Below are 19,375 nucleotides of genomic sequence, written 5' to 3' on the forward strand. Positions count from 1 at the left end.
AATAGACATCAGCTGGGCTCAGTGCCAGGCTGTTCTCTGTGACCTCTCTGTGTCCACTGGGGCAGCCTTGTCCCTCTTGCCCTTTCACCCCTAAACTTTTCACCATGCAGGATTTCTCTCTGACTGTGCCTCTTCTCTTTACATGGCTTCTTCTCAGGAGAGGAGGCACCTACGTTTTCCTTCATCTTCTCTGTTCCTGTAGCGCTTCCCATCATCCCGATACCTCTTACCCCATATCCCATCTCTTCAAATTGCTTCCCCCTAAAGACACTCTCTCCCTTTCCCAAAGGAGGAGCCATAGCATCTTAAAGTGAATGTGCCCTAACATTACCTAACATGCCTCCATGTGCCCTAACACACCTCCCTAACATACGTGCCCTAACATAGCTCCACATGGCCAGGCCTTGTGCATCCACTGAGTGACTTGGCCCTCCAAATTCCTTGGGATTCCTAGGGGTCCTCCTAGCCCTCATCATCATCAATAAAAGTCTCCCATCTCCAGGGAAAACAAACAGACAAAAACCAGTTCTGTGCTCAGGTTATGAGTTGAAGTTCAGGAGCCAGACTGCTTGGATCTAGACCCTGCTCTGATCCCCAAACATCCATGGGACTTGGCGTTCATCACCTTGACTCAGTGCTTTCCCCTTCTCTTTGCAGAATAAGGATAACAACACTAACCATGTCAGGGGATGTAGTAAATGAGATAATACATACAAAATGTTTTGAACAGTGATTGATACGTTGTTGTTATTTAGTCACTAAGTCGTGTCTGACTCTTTTGCAATCCTATGGACTGTAGCCGCCAGGCTCCTCTGTCCGTGGGATTTCCAGGCAAGAATGCTAGAGTGAGTTGCCATTTTCTTCTTCAGGTGATCTTCCTGACCCAGGTTTCAAACCCACAACTCCTGCATCGGCAGACAGATTCTTTATCTCTGAGTTACCAGGAAAGCCTGATCGATACATCCCTTCGTCGTTCCGTTCCCTTCCGTCGCTCAGTCGTGTCCGACTCTATGCGACCCCGTGGACTGTAGCCTACCAGGCTTCTCCGTCCATGGGATTCTCCAGGCAAGAATACTGGAGTGGGTTACCGTTTCCCTCTCCAGGGGATCTTCCCGACCCAGGGATCGAACCCGGGTCTCCCGCATTGGAGGCAGACGCTTTAACCTCTGAGCCACCAGGGAAGCCCAATTGATACATACTGATGCTGAAATCTCAACCTCTACGCACCGGTACTGAATCAAATTTCAGAGACAGAGTTTTGAGTAAAGAGAAAAAAAGCTTTATTGCTTTGCCAGGTGAAGGGGGACATAGTAGGCTTCTGCCCTCAAAATCTATGTGTCTCCACTGAGGAGCTTTTGATGAGGAGCTTTATAGCAATAGTTCAAGGCTGGGGTTGCTGATAAGATCCGTATGTGTTCAGGGCTTGCACTCCTTTAATTTCATCTCAGGTGGCAGGTCTTCTAACCTTGGTGAGCTCCTCTGGTCTCTGTAACCTTGCTTCAGGTGGTTTCTTGGCCACGCCTCCCTTGATTAGCAACTGTTAGAATCTGCCCTTTGGACTTCCAGAAAGGTCATGGAGGCTGGAGGCTTGCCTGCAGAAAACAGCAATGAGTGACAGAAAGGCTTCCATGCTCAGGAACCCCACAGGGTCCTGCTCAGTCTCAGCACTAGCCATTTGCTACCGTGTTCTTCAAAGGCAGAAGCTGTTTTATCCTTCAAGCCTCAGGCCAGATTTTAATCTTCTGTGGAGAATTTCTAGGTTTTTTTTCAACCAGATGTGATGATTCTTGTTTAGTTATTTGAACCTTTGTCATCCTAGGTTGGTGCTTATCTTATCCCCTTGGAAAGATACGACTTACTAGGTAACTAGATACATCAGGCACTGAGCTCGGGACTTCATGTGTATTGTCTTATTTGCTTATTTGTTTTTCAGTCGCCAAGTCATGTCTGAATCTTCGCTACCCCATGGACTGCAGCATGCCAGGCCTCCCTGTCCTTCACTATCTCTCACAGTTTATTCAAACTCATGTCCATTGAGTCGGTGTTAGCATCCAATCATCTCAACCTCTGTCACTCCCTTCTCCCCCTGCCTTCAATCTTTCCCAGCATCAGGGTCCTTTCCAGTGAGTCAAGTGATCAAAGTATTGGAGCTCCAGCTTCCACTTAGTTTCACAGATGAAGAAACCCACCCTCACAGAAACTAAGCGAATTTTCCAGATTCACAAAGCAAATGTGACTAAACTCTTTTGTCCTCTTAAGTTCATTTCTAGAGTGAATGCTCTCTGAAGGCAAAGTCAGCATCTCTTTCTCAACTCTCTATACCCTATACCTCAAACGGAGAAGGGGTTCATACTCCAAGTATGTTGATCTGAATTGAACGCACGGTTTGGATACCAGAGTCTGGGGATGTAATGAAAACAAACAGCACTTACAAAGCACTGTACACTTTTCACATGCCTTATCTCATTAAGACCTCACTACAATTCTGGAAGACATGTATTATTGCTGTTTCCACTTCTCAAGTAGAAGACTGGGAGGCAGAGAAGCTAATTGGCTGTCCTCAAACCAAACTACCAATCATAGCAGAGCGAGGACTCAAATTCAGGTGTCCATCCATATGCTGTCCTTTAGGACACCTTTACTTTCCCCCCAGTGCCATCTGAGACCCAACCAATGGCACAGTATCATTGTGGAGGCAAAAGACACTTTACAAGACTCTTGAACACTGCAAAAGAGGCAATGACCACAGATGAGCAGAAAACCGGAAACTATCTGCCAGAGTTCACTTCTTCAGAAGGAAGAAGGCAGATAGACCCAGAGCCAACCCAAATTCAAGAAATCTAATCCTCATTCTGTGGGAAGAAATAGTCAGCTCAGAGAGTTCCTTTAATTCAACAATGAATTTATATAAAGTAACAAGCCAGCAGGTGTTTAGGAACTCTGAAGGTTGAACATTCTCATGCTAAGAATTCAGTTTGGGAGCATTCTTCCTTTTCTTTCAGAAAGGTCAGGCATGTCATCTCAACACGTCCCTGGCAGTGGTAGCCTTACAAAGGGGTTGGGCTAGGTAATGTAGCCATTTTTATATTACTAAATATGAAAGCGCAGGTTGGTGTGTTATACAACAGTGAAAAAAAAGGAATGGCTGAGTCTTTAGTAACAAGCCCCATTTCAAGAAGCACCCAGGGTTTATGAGAGTTTTTTCACTGCAGAAAGGTAGAAAGAATGGAAGCAAAAATGTTGACACACATTTGCAGAGGGGATGATTGCAACATTAATCCAGGGAGTTGAACTGTAACCAGACTTTGTCTTTCTTCAACCTGACAGGGTGGAGAAGAGCTTGCCTGCATTATCTTGCCGTCCAGAAGAATTTCTTCTGGGTGGAACAAATACCAGATATGGACATGGTACGTAAAAGTCTTTTATTGAACATGTGATCTGAACGCAATGTACAAAGTCCTGAGCCACGTGATATGGGAAATGCAACAAGGAACCAGAAACATATTCTCCCTTCAGAGGGTTTCCTGGATAATGGGAAAGGAAGCATAAAAAACCTTAAAGCAAGACAGAAAGTGAAGTGTCATGAGAGTTGTGAGATAATAATGTAGTTCAAAGAAAAGTGTGACTCCCTTGGTCTGGAAGAGTAAGGGAAAGGAGACTTCATGGAGGAGGAGACAGTTGAGATGGGCAGGATTTGGAAGGCACATTGCCGTGGGAAGAAAGAACATCCCAGGCAGAGGAAACAATCCAGGCTAAGGCTGAAAGCAAGAGATCCAGGAGGCAGACCCAGAACAGAGAATTTAGTTTGTTCATGACGCAGGATGCTTGCAGGTCAAACTTCTTTTGACAGTAACTTCTGCTCCAGGCTTAGTAACTTCTGTGACAGCATTCCGAGGCTGTCGTTCACTTTATTAGAGAAAGTTTTCTCAATAAACCGGTTACCTGGGTGACCCTCTCTTGGCAATCCAAGTAGAAGAAGATGTTTTCAGACATGTAAAGCTACAAGGATGGAGCATCCAGTGGGCCAGGCACCCCACTAAGGAAGCATTTTGTGGAATAATATTTAGTGTTTGCAACCAAATACCTGTCCTTGGCTCGTACAATATGAAAAGTTCTGCAGGCTACAGAGAAGCTCGTAAAATCCACACTCCCTTCTTTATAGAACTTGCTAAGGCAGCCATTTGATTTTAAGTGTTCAATGGAACATTAACAGTGTGTAATACTTGCACTGACACATCCATGCCTCATGCTTGATTTCACAATCCAGATGTGTTGAATCAACTTTTCTGATATGCGTGAACACTGTAATTTAAAAAAAAAATGAAGAAAAAGGAAGGAAAGAAAGGAGGAGGGGTGGAAGGGAATGGTTTCCTTTTTGCCTCAAAGTGTCAATTTCTGCATTTCATAATTCTGCTGAATCTAGGAAGCATAGTGTGATGACTTGCCCAAAAAGGAAAGAAAGCACTTTCCTGCCAAACTGAATGTATGGATTTGGCTGTGATTTTTTTTTTTTTTAAGCCACCTGGCAACATATTTCAAGAGCTCTCCTTTTGTGACTGTATCTTAGCTCCATCTATGTACAAATGTGTGTTGAACTTGAATACAATAAAAAAGGATGACTTTTTAGTTCATCTGAATCACTAACATTTTCTGCCTTATGAAAAATGTACACTGCAATGTTGTGTTTGGCCCAGGCTACTGAAAAAGAGATCTTTCTTCAGGAGAAGCTGACCCTGTTCCCATTGTTTTCTCAGCATCGGCACACTGATTATGCTGTCATTAGCCAGAATACTGAGACAGGAAAGAGATCTATTAGATCATCAAAGTCCATTCCTGGAGCAGGCCTAGGTCTCCTGGGAGAGACAGACACATCATCTTACAAAACTCTAGAGGCATGTACAATGTTTCCCTCTACCGTTTTTAATTTTTGAGTGTTTCTGAAATAACTCCCAGAGACTGTTCAAGGAACAATGACATGGCTAAATTTAGGTCAGTGGTTCTCAACTGGGGCGCTTTGGGTCCCCAGGAGACATTTGGCAATATCTGGAGACCTTTTTGATTGTCACAACTCAGGAGAGGGTGGGGTGCTACCGGCATCCAGTGGGTTGAGGCCAAGGTTGAGGCTAAACATCCTACATTGCACAAGTCAGTCTCCCAACAATGAAGAATTATCCGGCCTCAACTGTCAGTAGTCCCCAAGTTGAGAAACTCTGGTTTAGGTCTTTCTCTAACTCTTTTTGCTGAAGTTTAGCTATTCACTCAGCTCCAAACAAAGCTGAATTGCTTGAATATATGGCACCAAAGAACATATGCTATTCCGGAATAAACTATTTTAAATGAAATTCCTACTAACTCTGGTTCTTTTTCAGAACATAAGCAAGTATTAACAATCATAGAGAGAAAACAAAAGCACCTTTTCTAGTTATTTCAGGAGTTAGATTGTGGGGACTCCCCAGGTGGTCCAGTGGCTAAGATTCTGTGCTCCCAAAGCAGGGGGCCTGGGTTCAGTCCCTGGTCAGGGAACTAGATCCCACATGTCAGAACTAAGACAGATAAGTAAGTACTAGGAGTTTTAGACTGTCAAATTTTAAAAGACTCCAGAGCCAGTAAGTAACATTCCAGAGACTTTAGGAAAAGGAAATGTTATAGGCTTAAGGAAAAAGAAACCACCATATTTTCCCAAACCATTAGTATCTTACTGTTCATTAGAAGCTTATTTTTTCTTTCTACATGTTCTTCAAAGTTTTATAGGCAGAGTAGATCTTTAAACTCAAAACCTTAGGTGAAGAATATTTGGTAAAAAAAAATAAACACCTCGGAGTACTCAACAAATATCCTCCTGCCCTTACCCCAAATCATATCCATCATCCATTCCTTTCTAGGAAGTTTAAAAAGGAAGAGCTTTCCTCGTGACTCAGATTGTAAAGAATCTGCCTGCAATGCAGGAGAACCAGGTTCAAGCCCTAGGTTGGGAAGATCCCCTGGAAAATTGAATGGCTACCCTCTCCAGTATTCTTCCCTGGAGAATTCCATGGAAAGAAGAGCCTCAGTTCAGTTCAGTTGCTCAGTCATGTCCGACTCTTTGCGACCCCATGAATCACAGCACGCCAGGCCTCCCTGTCCATCACTAACTCCTGGAGTTCACTCAAACTCATGTCCATCGAGTCACTGATGCCATCCAGCCATCTCATTCTCTGTCGTCCCCGTCTCCTCCCACCCCCAATCCCTCCTAGCATCAGACTCTTTTCCAGTGAGTCAACTCGTCTAGCAGGCCATAATTCATGGGGCTCACAAAGCACCAGACGTGATAGAGCAACTAACACTTTCACTTTCACAGAAAGGAAAAGAGAATATAAGATAGAATGGAGGGCTAGAAAAAGTACAAGGTAAGGAAAGGAAAGAAGAGAGAGAAACCAAAGTTTTGTTTCTACAGGTTCAAAAGGACCTTGGCTGACGGAAACTTCCTGGTGGGTTGTTTGACCCTCAACTTGCTGAGCATTTTAATACTGTCCTTGATCTCACTTGAATTGTATATTTTAATACTCCAGGTCAGGGAAGGCTATAAAGGGAAAAACAGGATAAAACATTTAAAACAGTTATGAATTGTTCCCAAAATACCAACATCGAAAAAACAAGCAGTATTAGAAATATATCGGCTTAAGTTTCTCCCATATCATAATATTTTGCTTGCTTTGAGTTTCTAAGTTTGGGAATCTAATCTGAGTTAGTATTTTCAAAGACCAAAGGAGTTGTTAAAAATTCCAGATCGGCTCAGAGGCTTTGAAAGTGTGAGAAGCAAGCTGTATCCACTGCAAATCCTTGTTAAAAACATGGGGTTTTGTTAGCTCATTGGTTTCGGTAGCAGAGTGACACGTGTGCGTTTGAAGCGTGACACTGTTTACTCTTGGCCTAGGAGGCAGTCATACCTTCTTTGAAACCGTGCCTTGACGATGACATTCTTCCTTCTCCCCTGTCCCAAACACAATCAAGGTGGAACCTTTGTGTGCTATTAGGCTAAATTAAATTAAAACCTGACACTGAGTTCAGTTACAAATCTGTTCCATCTCCTAATGAACCATGTCTGATCTTCTGGCATTTCCTGGGGTTCTTATGAGAAGGAGGAAACTAAGGCTTAGTAGGGACTTCATGGTGCTAGTTCATATGTGAAGCATCTTTACAAAGCACTCAGTCTAGAATCTTCCTTCTTTCTCGTTATTAAAATCAGTCGCCCACACTCCTCCCTACTAAATGGCTGCCCAGGAGAACTCAAGCACGAATTCTTCACAGTGATAGCACTCGTCATAGCAAAACTAGGATCTGATAAATCCACTCCTTTCTCTCTAAACCAGGAATACATTTAATAAGCTCTTTTGCTTTCCTTTTATTTTTATTGAACTTGCACAAATTTCAATAGTCACACAAGCTCATGACAAATGAAAAAATGTTTACCACACTAAATGGTAGTGAAAACAATTTCCTTTCTCAACCTACCCAACCTCCAGCCCCATTGCTCAGAAACAAGCACTATTAATAGTTCTTCATGTGTTCTCCTAGCAATTTTCAGAGAATAGAGAAAAAAAAATTTTTTTTTCTGTGCCCCAATTCCCTTTTTTTTTCTTTTTATCAGAGTTCACAGTACTTTATATCACCACTAAATCTTTACCAGGCCAGTCCCATAAATAGGCAATTCCAAGTAAATTAGAACAAGAATTAAGAAAAATAATCTCTGAATATTAGTTCAGTTCAGTTCAGTTCAGTCGCTCAGTCATGTCTGACTCTTTGCGACCCCATGAATCACAGCACGCCAGGCCTCCCTGTCCATCACCAACTCCCGGAGTTCACTCAAACTCATGTCCATCGAGTCGGTGATGCCATCCAGCCGTCTCATTCTCTGTCATCCCCTTCTCCTCCCACCCCCAATCCCTCCCAGCATCAGAGTCTTTTCCAGTGAGTCAACTCGTCGCATGAGGTGGCCAAAGTATTGGAGTTACAGCTTTAGCATCAGTCCTTCCAATGAATATTAGTAACAGACATTAAATAACATCTACCCCAGCCTTCTACCTGCTTTTAATTCAAGCCCCCACGTTCATTTTGAGTTCTGTAGCTGTTTTTCTTTCATTACAAGAAGGGTTCCTTTTAGTGAAATTAAGTGGAGACTTAAACTAACATTGATTCTGCAAATCCATGGAGACAGTGTGAAACTAGGGTATTCATTAGAGATCCCACAGACCTGCTCTGATAGCCTTGAATATCTTGTTGCTTCAAATTGCTTTACTCTCACTATTTCTTTTATTTATTTATTTATTTATGGCTGCACTGGGTCTTCATTGCTGCGTGCAGCTTTTCTCCAGTTGTGGCCAGCAACGGCTACTCTCTAGTTGCATGTGATGCATAGACTTCTCATTGCAGTGGCTTCTCTTATTGCAGAGACAGGCTCTAGACCACAGGCTCGGTAGTTGTGACATAGGGGGTTAGTTGCCCTGCAGAATGTAGAACCTTCTCACTGCCTGTGTGTCTGCTCAGCCGTTCAGTCATGTCTGACTCTTTGCAACCCCATGGACTGCAGCTCAACAGCTCCTCTGTCCATGGGATTTTCCAGGCATGAATTCCGGTGTGGGTTGCCATTTCCTTCTCCAGAGGATCTTCCAGACCCAAGGATCGAACCCGTGTCCCCTGCACTGGCAGTCAGATCCTTAACCACTGGACACCACCCCCAACACTGGAAGTCTCTCATTATTCCCTTTAAATCTTAAAACAGGAATGCAGCACTCCCCTGGCCTGTCTTCCTGGCTGATTTCCTGGTCTCCCTGGGTATATCTTGAACGTTTGATGTTTTTGAAACACATACCACTGCTGTATCTAGCCTCTTTGTGGAGTCATCTGGCCTCTGGATTGCTTTTAGGGAAAATCAACTTCGCCTAAGCCATTAAGGGGCTCTGCTAGGTGACAGATCCCGTCTTCCTATTACCTACAAGGGAACTCTCTGGTTTTCTGTCCACTTAGAATTGGAGCTCTACCTGGGTCATTTCCCCGTGAGCCTGTGACGTTTCACCCTCCTGGTGCCGTTACAGTTGGTAACATGTCCCCTCTGGCTCCAGCCTGAGACCTTTTAGCATATATCCTCATGGACAGAAGGCACGTGAGAGAAAGTTTTTCTCTTTCTTTCTTTCTCTTTGGCTCTGCCGGGTCTTCGTTGCTGTGTGAAGGTTTTCTCTAGTTGTTGTGAGCAAGGGCTTCTCTTCACTGGGGTGCGCAGGCTTCTCATTGCTGTAACTTTTGTTGCAAAGCACAAGCTCTTGGTGCAGAGGCTTCAGCAGTTGTGGCACCTGGGCTTAGTTGCTTGTCGGCATGTGGAATCCTCTGGGATCAAGGTAGAAACCCATGTCCCCTGCATTGACAGGCGGATTCTTAACCACTGGACCCCAGGAAAGTCCTTTTTTCTTTTCTTAAATGCAAGTCAGCCCAGAGTTTTAAACCCCAATTGGCTCAGCTGGTAAAGAATCCACCTGCAATGAGGGAGACCTGGGTTCAATCCCTGGGTTGGGAAGATCCCCTGGAGAAGGGAAAGGCTACCCATTCCAGTATTCTGGCCTGGAGAATTCCATGGACTGTAGTCCATGGGGTCGCAAAGAGTCAGACACAGGTGAGTGACTTTCACTTTTACTTTATCACACCATTAATAGAAGCAAAAAAAATTTGCAGAAAGAGAGAGGCATAAGTCAAAGCCACAGCATGAGGGAGGGCTGACAGGGGGATTGGGATGGATTTTATTATTAGCCTCATCACCCGATCAGAACAACCTGAGTTTTGCTCAGGACAACTCTCAGGTCCTTCAGTTCAGTTCAGTTCAGTCGCTCAGTCGTGTCCAACTCTCTGCGACCCCATGAATCACAGCACGCCAGGCCTCCCTGTCCATCACCAACTCCCGGAGTACACTCAAACTCATGTCCATAGAGTCGGTGATGCCATCCAGCCATCTCATTCTCCGTCGTCCCCTTCTCCTCCCGCCCCCAACCTTTCCCAGTATCAGAGTCTTTTCCAGTGAGTCAACTCGTCGCATGAGGTGGCCAAAGTATTGCAGTTTCAGCTTTAGCATCAGTCCCTCCAATGAACATCCAGGACCGATCTCCTTTAGAATGGACTGGTTGGATCTCCTTGCAGTATAAGGGACTCTCAAGAGTCTTCTCCAACACCACAGCTCAAAAGCATCGATTCTTCGGCGATCAGCTTTCTTCACAGTCCAACTCTCACATCCATACATGACCACGGGAAAAACCATAGCCTTGACTAGACGGACCTTGGTTGGCAAAGTAATGTCTCTGCTTTTTAATATACTATCAAGGTTGGTCATAACTTTCCTTCCAAGGAGCAAGCATCTTTTAATTTCATGGCTTCAATCAGCATCTGCAGTGATTTTGGAGCCCAAAAATATAAAGTCTGACACTGTTTCCACTGTTTTTCCATCTATTTCCCATGAAGTGATGGGACCAGATGCCATGATCTTTGTTTTCTGAATGTTGAGCTTCAAGCCAACCTTTTCACTCTCCTCTTTCACTTTCATCAAGAGGCTTTTGAGTTCCTCTTCACTTTCTGCCATAAGGGTAGTGTCATCTGCATATCTGAGGTTATTGATATTTCTCCCAGCAATCTTGATTCCAGCTTGTGCTTCTTCCAGCCCAGCGTTCCTCATGATGTACTCTGCATAGAAGTTAAATAAGCAAGGTGACAATATACAACCTTGACGTACACCTTTTCCTATTTGGAACCAGTCTGTTGTTCCATGTCCAGTTCTAACTGTTGCTTCCTGACCTGCATACAGGTTTCTCAAGAGGCAGGTCAGGTGGTCTGGGATTCCCATCTCTTTCAGAATGTTCCACAGTTTATTGTGATCGACACACTCAAAGGCTTTGGCATAGTCAATGAAGCAGAAATAGATGTTTTTCTGAAACTCTCTTGCTTTCTCCATGATCCAGCGGATGTTGGCAATTTGATCTCTGGTGCCTCTGCCTTTTCTAAAACCTGCTTGAACATCTGGGAGTTCACGGTTTACATACTGCTGAAGCCTGGCTTGGAGAATTTTGAGCATGACTTTACTAGCGTGTGAGATGAGTGCAATTGTGCGGTAGTTTGAGCATTCTTTGGCATTGCCTCTTAGGAGCAGCTAAACCTCTAGGATGGGAGAAGGACCTGGCTGGTCTGTAGCCAATCCCATCCCCCTCTGCTGGGAGCTGATTCAGTGATGGGCTTGGGAGCTGATGGGATGAAAAGAGAGGTTTTCTGGGGCAATCTCTCTAAGGAGAAAGCGAGAGGAAGAGAGGATCTTTTCTGCCAGAACTTCTCAATATTCTCCTACAGATGAACTCAGCCCGCAGGGGAACATAGAGCCCTTGGAAATGGAACTCGAGCTTGTGGATTCGGTCAGCCCTGACCGTGTCCTATGAACGTTCCAGCTGTGGGAGCCAAGAGAGTTTCTCGTTGTGTCAATATAAGCCAGTTGAGTTCAGTGTGTGTTACTGGACACCGAAAGCATTCTATTTACACGATACAAATAGAGGAAAGCCAGCATCAAAGGAACAAAAACAGAATTTCTACCCCACAAACCATATTTTGTCCTCCTGGGCAAAGTAACTACTTTGGAGAAAGGCACGTTGTGGGTACTTTTTAATACCCTATGGTTTCTTTGAATTTCTGTGACCTGTATTTGTTTTGGCCTGCTTTATTTTCTTTATGAAATGAAGATCCAAGTTGTGTGGGTTTTGTCTTCCTTCTTTCTAATGTTGAACCCTAGGATAAATATGTGTGTGTGTGTGTGTGTATCAGTAAGAATAACAACTGCATTTAAACCACTGGACTAAGTATGGGGGTTATGGGAAGAGGTGCAAGGAAAGATGAATAACTTGGTTCTAGAAGATATTCTTATTCTGGTTCTGTCCCCAGAGAATCATGGAGAAAGCAGTTAGTGTAATTCTGACAATAGTTTTGAGCAGAGGTGACCTTTAACCTAAGTCTTAGAGCTTTTTTTAAATAAAGGAAATCCAAGCATTAAAAATACAGAAAATTATGCACTGAGCACTTGTGTATGCAACACATTTTTTGAATAAATAGTAACATTGCCATTTTGGCTTTCGATTCATTTCTAAAATTAATTTTTTAATTTTGTGGTAATTGTGGACTCATACACAGTTTTAAGAAATAAAACAGAGATTGATGGGGTAAGTTACATATTACGTTTTTTTTTCTTGTGGATTTATTTGTTTTTAATTGGAGGATAATTGCTTTACAATGTTGTGATGGTGTCTGCTGTACATCAGTGTGAATCAGCCATAAGTGTATATATATATATTCCTTCCCTTCTTCTTGAGCCACCCTCCCCTAACCTCAATTCCTCCCTTCTAGGTCATCACAGAGCTCCAGGCTGGGCTCCTTGTGTTGCATAGCAGCTTCCCGCTACTTATCTCTTTTACACATAATACTGTATATATGTCAACGCTACTTTCTCGATTTTTCCTAGTCTCTCCTTCCCCCACTGTGTCCACAAATCCATTATCTATGTCTGCATCTCCATTTCTTCTCTGTAAATAAGTTCACCAGTACTGTTTTCCTATGCATTAATATAACATATTTGTTTTCCTCTAACTTCACTCTGTATAACAGGATGTAAACTTTGATAATGACCAGGGAGGTTGGTGAAGAATTCCAGTCCCCCAGTTGGATGTCTGTATGTAAAGGGAAACTGTTAGAAGTTATAAGATGCCTTGTTTTAACAGCTACATGACAGACTTCCCTGGTAGTCCAGTACCTAAGACTCTGTGCTCCCAGTGCAGGGGGCTTCAACTTGATCCCTGGTTAGGGAACTAGATCCCACATGATACAGCCAAGACCCGGTGCCAGCAAAAAAGTAAAAATTTTTTAAAAATAAAAAAAAAGAAATGCCTTCTCCCTTTCCTTGAAAAAAATAAAAGTTATCTGACACCTTTAATAAGAAATAAAACAAATTAAAAATTAAAAAAAGAAGAAATAGTACCAAGAGATCCCCTGTAGTCTTCCCCCGTTTTTCCCAAAGGTAACATCTCGTAGATGTAGGTAACAACAGGATCACGACCAAGACACTGGCTTTGATGCAGTCAAGATACTGAACATTTCCATCCCCCAAAGGATCCCTCGTGGCATCCTATTACAGCCACACTAATATCTCTCCCTCTAGGACCCTCTCCTTAAGTCCTGGAAACCACTAGTCTGTTCTCCATTTCTACACTTTTATCATTTATAAATTTTTTTTATCATTTCATAAATGTTTTACAAATGGAATCATACAGCATACAACCTTAGGGATTTGCTTTTTCACTGAGCATAATTCCCTGGAGATTCATCCAAGCTGTTGTGTGTGTTAATAGTTCATTTCTTTTCATTGCTGAATAGTAATCCATGGTACAGATCTGCCACAGTTTGCTTAACCATTCATCCACGGAAGGACATCTGGATTGTTCCCAGTTTTTGCTTATTACTAATAAACATTATTATTATTGCTACAAATATCCATGCATAGATTTTTGGTATGAACATAAGGCTTTATTTCTTTGGGGAAAAAAGCCCAGGACTGCAATTGCTAGGTCCTAATGCTAGAATGTTTAATTTTTTAAGAAACTGCCAGACTGTGTTCTAGAGAGGCTATAGCATTCCATATATCCACCTGTAGTGAATGAACAATCTGCAACTAACATCAGCATCTTAAATTGTCACTATTTTGTAGTTTAGCCATTCTATTAGATGTCTAGTGATATTTCATCGTATTTGTTTTTTTTTAAACTGAAGCAGAGTTAATTTACAACATTGTGTTAGTTTCAAGTGTACAGCTAAGTGATTCAGTTATACAGGTATATATGTTATTTTCCAGATTCTTTTCCATTATAGGTTATTAGAAGATACTGAGTATAGGTCCTTGTCCTATAACAGGAGAGTCTTGTTCACCTATTTTATATATAGTAGCAGGTAACGGAGAAGGCAATGGCACCCCACTCCAGTACTCTTGCCTGGAAAATCCCATGGACAGAGGAGCCTGGTGGGCTGCAGTCCATGGGGTCGCTAAGAGTCGGACATGACTGAGCGACTTCCCTTTCACTTTTCACTTTCATGCACTGGAGAAGGAAATGGCAACCCACTCCAGTGTTGCCTGGAGAATCCCAGGGACGGGGGAGCCTGGTGGGCTGCCGTCTATGGGGGTCGCACAGAGTCAGACACGACTGAAGCGACTTAGCAGCAGCAGGTGTAAATTAATCCCAAACTCCTAATTCTCATTGGGATTTTGATTTGCATTTTAATAATGACTGATGATGCTGACCTCCTTTTCATCTGCGTATTTGCCAGCTGAATATCCTCTTCTGTGAGCTCTTTTCCTGTCTTTTGCCTGTTCTTTAATCGGATTGTTTTTTGCTTGTGTGTTTGTCTTGCTTTTCAGTTCTGAGAGCTGTTAACATAGTCTATATACCAATCCTTTGTCAGATATACCGTTTGTAAATATTTTCCCTCATTCTGTAGCTTGTGTTTTCATCCTCTCAGCAGGGTCTTCTGAGGAGAAAGAGTTTTTGGTTATGTGAAGTCTGGAAAGGTTGGGGGCGGGAGGAGAAGGGGATGACCGAGAATGAGATGGCTGGATGGCATCACCGACTCTGTGGACATGAGTTTGAGTGAACTCCGGAAGTTGGTGATGGACAGGGAGGCCTGGCGTGCTGTGATTCATGGGGTCGCGGAGAGTCGGACACGACTGAGCGACTGAACTGACTGACTGAACTGACTGACTGACTGAAGTCTGGAATATCCATTTTAAGTATTCATTGTTATTTATTTATTCGACCACACTGGGTCTTAGTTTCAGCACATGGGACCTTCTATCTTTGTTGTGGTGTTTGGGATCCTTAGTTGCGGTTTTTGAATTTTTAGTTGAGGCATGTGGGATCTGGTTTGTTGACTAGGAATTGACCCCAGTGCCTCCTGTTATGGGAGCATGGAGTCTTAGCCTCTAGACCACCAGGGGACCCTGATATACCAATTTTCACTTTCAGGGATTATTCTTTTGCTACCAAATTTAAGAATGCCTTGTCTACCCCTAGATCCTGAAGATATTGTTCTATGTTTTCTTTAAATTTTTTAATAGTTTTATGTTTTGCAATATGTCCATGATCCATCTTGGGTCAGTTTTTTATAAGGTTTAAGACCTTAGGTTGGGTTTCATAATATGGCCTATAGATGGTCATCCATGTGCTCCAGCGTCGTTTGTTGAAATGGTTGTGTTTCCTGCATTGTACCTTTATCAGACGTCAGTCAGGCATATTTGCATGGGTCTATTTCTGGGTAGTTTATTCTGTTCCTTTGATCTATGTGTATATCGTTCCACGAATACCACAGTCTTGATTGCTATAGCTCTATAATCAGCCTTACTATCAGCTAGGTTCCTTTCTCCTACTGTATTCTTCTTTTTCAAATTATTTCAGCTATGCTAGTTCCTTTCCCTTTCCATGTAACTTTCAGAATAATCTTGCCTATATCTATAAAAAAAAATCTTGCTGGGAACTTGATAGGAATTGTTTTAAAGCAATATATAAATTTGGGGAGAATTCATATCATCATTATCTTCTTTTAAAATCATATTTATTAGAGCGCGCCCGGGGCCCGGGATCCGGCCGGGCGGTCCTTCGCTGCTGCGCATCCCCGCGGAGCCGAGCGCGGCGCGGGCCGGACGGCGCTGCGGGCTGCCGGGCTGCTGAGAACCAGCCCGAGACCTCTGCTTGAGGGTCCTTCCTCTGAAGACATCACCAGTGTGTGGAGCCTGCCGCACACCCACCCCCTGCCAAACCACGGCCTTTACCTGCGTCTTCCGGTGTTTCCCGTGCGACCCGTCCTGTGGGAGTGCCTCGTGGGCCACCCCAGAGTTCACCTCCCGCTCAGCAGCGCCAATGGTGAAGATGACCAGATCCAAGACTTTCCAGGCTTATCTGCCTTCTTGCCACCGGACCTACAGCTGCATTCACTGCAGAGCCCACTTGGCCAATCATGATGAACTTATTTCCAAGTCGTTCCAAGGAAGTCAAGGACGAGCATACCTCTTTAACTCAGTAGTTAACGTGGGCTGCGGGCCGGCGGAAGAGCGCGTGTTGCTAACAGGACTGCACGCCGTCGCAGACATTTACTGTGAAAACTGCAAAACCACCCTGGGCTGGAAATATGAACACGCCTTTGAAAGCAGCCAGAAATATAAAGAAGGCAAATACATCATTGAGCTAGCACACATGATCAAGGACAATGGCTGGGACTGATGGGAGAGCATCCAGCCAACCCAGCGTCCACGTGAATGCCATCCAACCGAACATTCTACCCAAGCGTGAGAGAGTGACTGAACACTTGGTTCCATCCATTTAGGGGCCTTGCCATCTGGGGCATTCTCCCACCCTGACACCATCTTTCTGGTGACCGGCCTCTAAACCGCTGTCTCTCTGTCTCTTTGCTTTGTATCTGTTTGTGAGTTGATCCTGTTCTAGTGTTGGCTGAAAAAAACAAAACAACAAAAGGAACAGACGCCTGCCCGCACGGCGGCAGCCCACTTTGACAAAGGCCCCAGGGTCCTTGAAGAGCTGCCCGAAGGCCGCTGGGCAGGAGCCCAGTGGCCCAGCCCGGGGGTGTGAGGGTCCCGGGTGGGCAGGGCATGGGAGGGGAGAGGTAGGAACAGACTTGTGCTGCTCCTGGAGACCTGGGAACTTAGGCTTGAAATAATCGACTTGTCTAAGAGGACAAAGAGGAAAAAAAAAAAATACCTCATGACTGCATTCTCTCTGATCAGAAGCTTCTGTTCCTGACACCAAATGTGCCAGGTTAGCAAATGAGAATGCGAGAAGGATGGCCCCTAATCTTCACTGGCGGGGCAGGGGGCTGGCCTGGTTCTCCCGGCCCGAGCTGGTGGGGGGTTGGGGGGGAGACGGTGTCCTGGCAGCAGGGGATGACTTGGGAAAAAGCCCGGAAGGTTTTGATGACTGATGCCTCACTGCTCCTCTGGGTGATCTCTGCCTCTTCAGCCACTGTAGGTGACAGAAAAGGGGACTGTCATTCGCAATGTGTGTGAGACGCAAATATCCCAAAGGCTTTGACCAGCAATCAAGTAAAAAAATCAGTGATTGAGTATAACAGGGAACAAAGGAAGGTACAGTTGGGGAGCTCTTGCAGAAATGGCCTTGATCTTGGGCCAGAGAAAATAAAAGAGTAGAACCAGTTAGCAATTGCAACTGACCTTTCTTTCTGAACCTTCATAAGAGAAGAGCACTGTGGCAAGGAGGGTGGTGGGTGGGGCAGAGCCTGGAATAGTTTAGGTTTGAACTGTTACAGGTTAAGTGCATCTTTTTTGCGGGGGGCGGGGGGGGATGCATTGGCTTCATTGAGAACAGCAGTTCTTCATGCGTATGAGTTTTTGGGTGTTTTCCTCCAGTTCTGTAATTGTAGTTGTGGAAAACAAAGTCCCAAGGCTTCGAGTTTAGTGATAACCTGGCCGGTAGATTCCTCATGCCCCTAGCTCATTCTCTTTGTACTTGAATGTTTTTGTGTGGAGAGAAATCTGTCCGTGTGATCCAGCAACGGGAAACTCTTCAATTTGGTGTCAGACGGCAAGTTATAAATTCCAGTGTTATACCCCACCCCCGGCCTCCCCATCCAAAGCTCATTATATTAGGGAAGTGGGGAACGCATCTCTGCGAGGCTCAAGAGAGAGGAGTTTGTTGCATTTAATCAACACTGTGAAGTCTGTTCTACAGCAATTTAGCCAGTACGCAGTGCATGACCGCAACTCATTTAACTGAGATAATTTCATTGCTTAGATTGAAAATATTATCATTGCTAAGATATGTGTAGGTTAAGTTAGGTAATTCTCAGCATCTCATTCTCCCAGTAGGCTGATCCTATAGGAAAATTCACCTTAAAAGTCACAAAAGAGTGAGTTGAAGGAGACAAGAACCTATAAAATTGTTAAGCAAGATTAAAGCAGCCAACCCGGGACGTTTTCAGAATGGAACCAGATTACCAGAGAGTGTGAGTCTGTCGTGGAAATGCCTTTTTGCGTCTCTGTGGGCCTGAGATGCGCATGGTCCTGCCCTGGCAGTGCTGGGCGGAGAGCTAACGGGAAGCCAGGTAGCCCCGCGTTTAGCAGCAGACAGCCTCTGTGAGACACAGAGGGTTCTGCAAAACCAAATTTTGTTCCCAAAAGCTTCTTGGCCCACATTGTTGGGTGCTTTAGCAATCCTGGGAGATTAAGTTGTTCTCTCCACGTTACTAAAAAGCAGACCGAAATTCAGAAGTCTTTCATTTCCAATCCCAGAGAAACAGTTCCTCTGGCTCCCAGGCCCAAGATCTCAATTAAAAAAAAACAAAGTCATTTTCAACTTTCACATTCCTAAGCTGGTTTGCCAGCCCAGAAATCATAAATTCCCTCTGCATCTCTGCTGAAGGTAGTGGCTCTCATTTCTGTGTTTTGATTAGCCCCTTTACTCAGGGAATGTCCTGGCTATTGATAATCCTTTCCAGGAAAAGAAAACAGGCAGGGTCAGGGTCGGGGGAACATGTAGTTGTGTAAAAACCAAGCATGGTCATAGAGGAACTGGACATGAGGTGCTCTAGAATGTTCAAGGGGCAGAGGAGACCGAAGTGCCACTGTTCATCCTTGAGGATGGGGCCTCTGACTCTTGCATGGATCAGAGTAGGCTCCAGTAAGACCCGGGTTCTGGTGTTCTGTTTTGCTTTAATTTAAATGACTAGCCATTGAGCATCCAGTGGGCACATGGTGCGAGAGAGCTGAACAAAATGCTGGTTTTTCCATAATGACAAGGATAAAAAAACCCAACTCATTAGGCTTTCCCTAAGAAGAACCAGAAGTGCTTCTTATAACTTGAGCTCCATTCATGGCTTGTGTACTAATGTCCGGCAGTATCAGAGAGACCGCAGCTGAGTGAGGGAGATGCCTCCGTCGGTTCATTTTTTAATTTCCTCACCAAATTCTGGACTCGGAGCATAACCAAAGACCTCACCCGTTCACCTCTGGTGGGTTTGGGGAACTGGAGTTCGATGGTAAAGCTTAGGTGGGGTGCCCGGAGTAGGGAAAGGGAGAAGGGGAAAGGAAAAAGGCATGACGTGCTAGACCTCAGCCAGCAGCTGCCTTCCTTTGCCGCTGAAGTCCAGCCGGCAGATTCTCGTTCCATCTCCCTCGTGCCTCCCCAGGTCATATGGCGTGGGCGGCCCTGGATCACATCCAGCCTGCTCAGATGTTAGTCTCAGGCCGCTGATGGGTTGATTTGATGTGTATCCAACCCAGCCGAGCTAAGTGTCCACAGAACGTCAGCTGGGC

The 19,375-nt window shown here is 44.4% G+C and overlaps 1 protein-coding gene across 1 annotated transcript; it reads left to right on the forward strand.

The window, feature by feature from the left end:
- Positions 1 to 15,803: 15,803 nt before the first annotated feature.
- Positions 15,804 to 16,521, forward strand: LOC129537939 (protein yippee-like 2). Its single transcript, XM_055397823.2, has one exon. The coding sequence runs from the start codon at positions 15,951 to 15,953 to the stop codon at positions 16,308 to 16,310; it is 360 nt and encodes a 119-aa protein (XP_055253798.1). The 5' UTR covers positions 15,804 to 15,950; the 3' UTR covers positions 16,311 to 16,521.
- Positions 16,522 to 19,375: the final 2,854 nt, after the last annotated feature.

This window comes from Moschus berezovskii, chromosome 2 (assembly GCF_049115385.1).
Source record: "Moschus berezovskii isolate FMDL1 chromosome 2, NW_MosBer_1.0, whole genome shotgun sequence".
Taxonomy (NCBI): Eukaryota; Metazoa; Chordata; class Mammalia; order Artiodactyla; family Moschidae; genus Moschus; species Moschus berezovskii.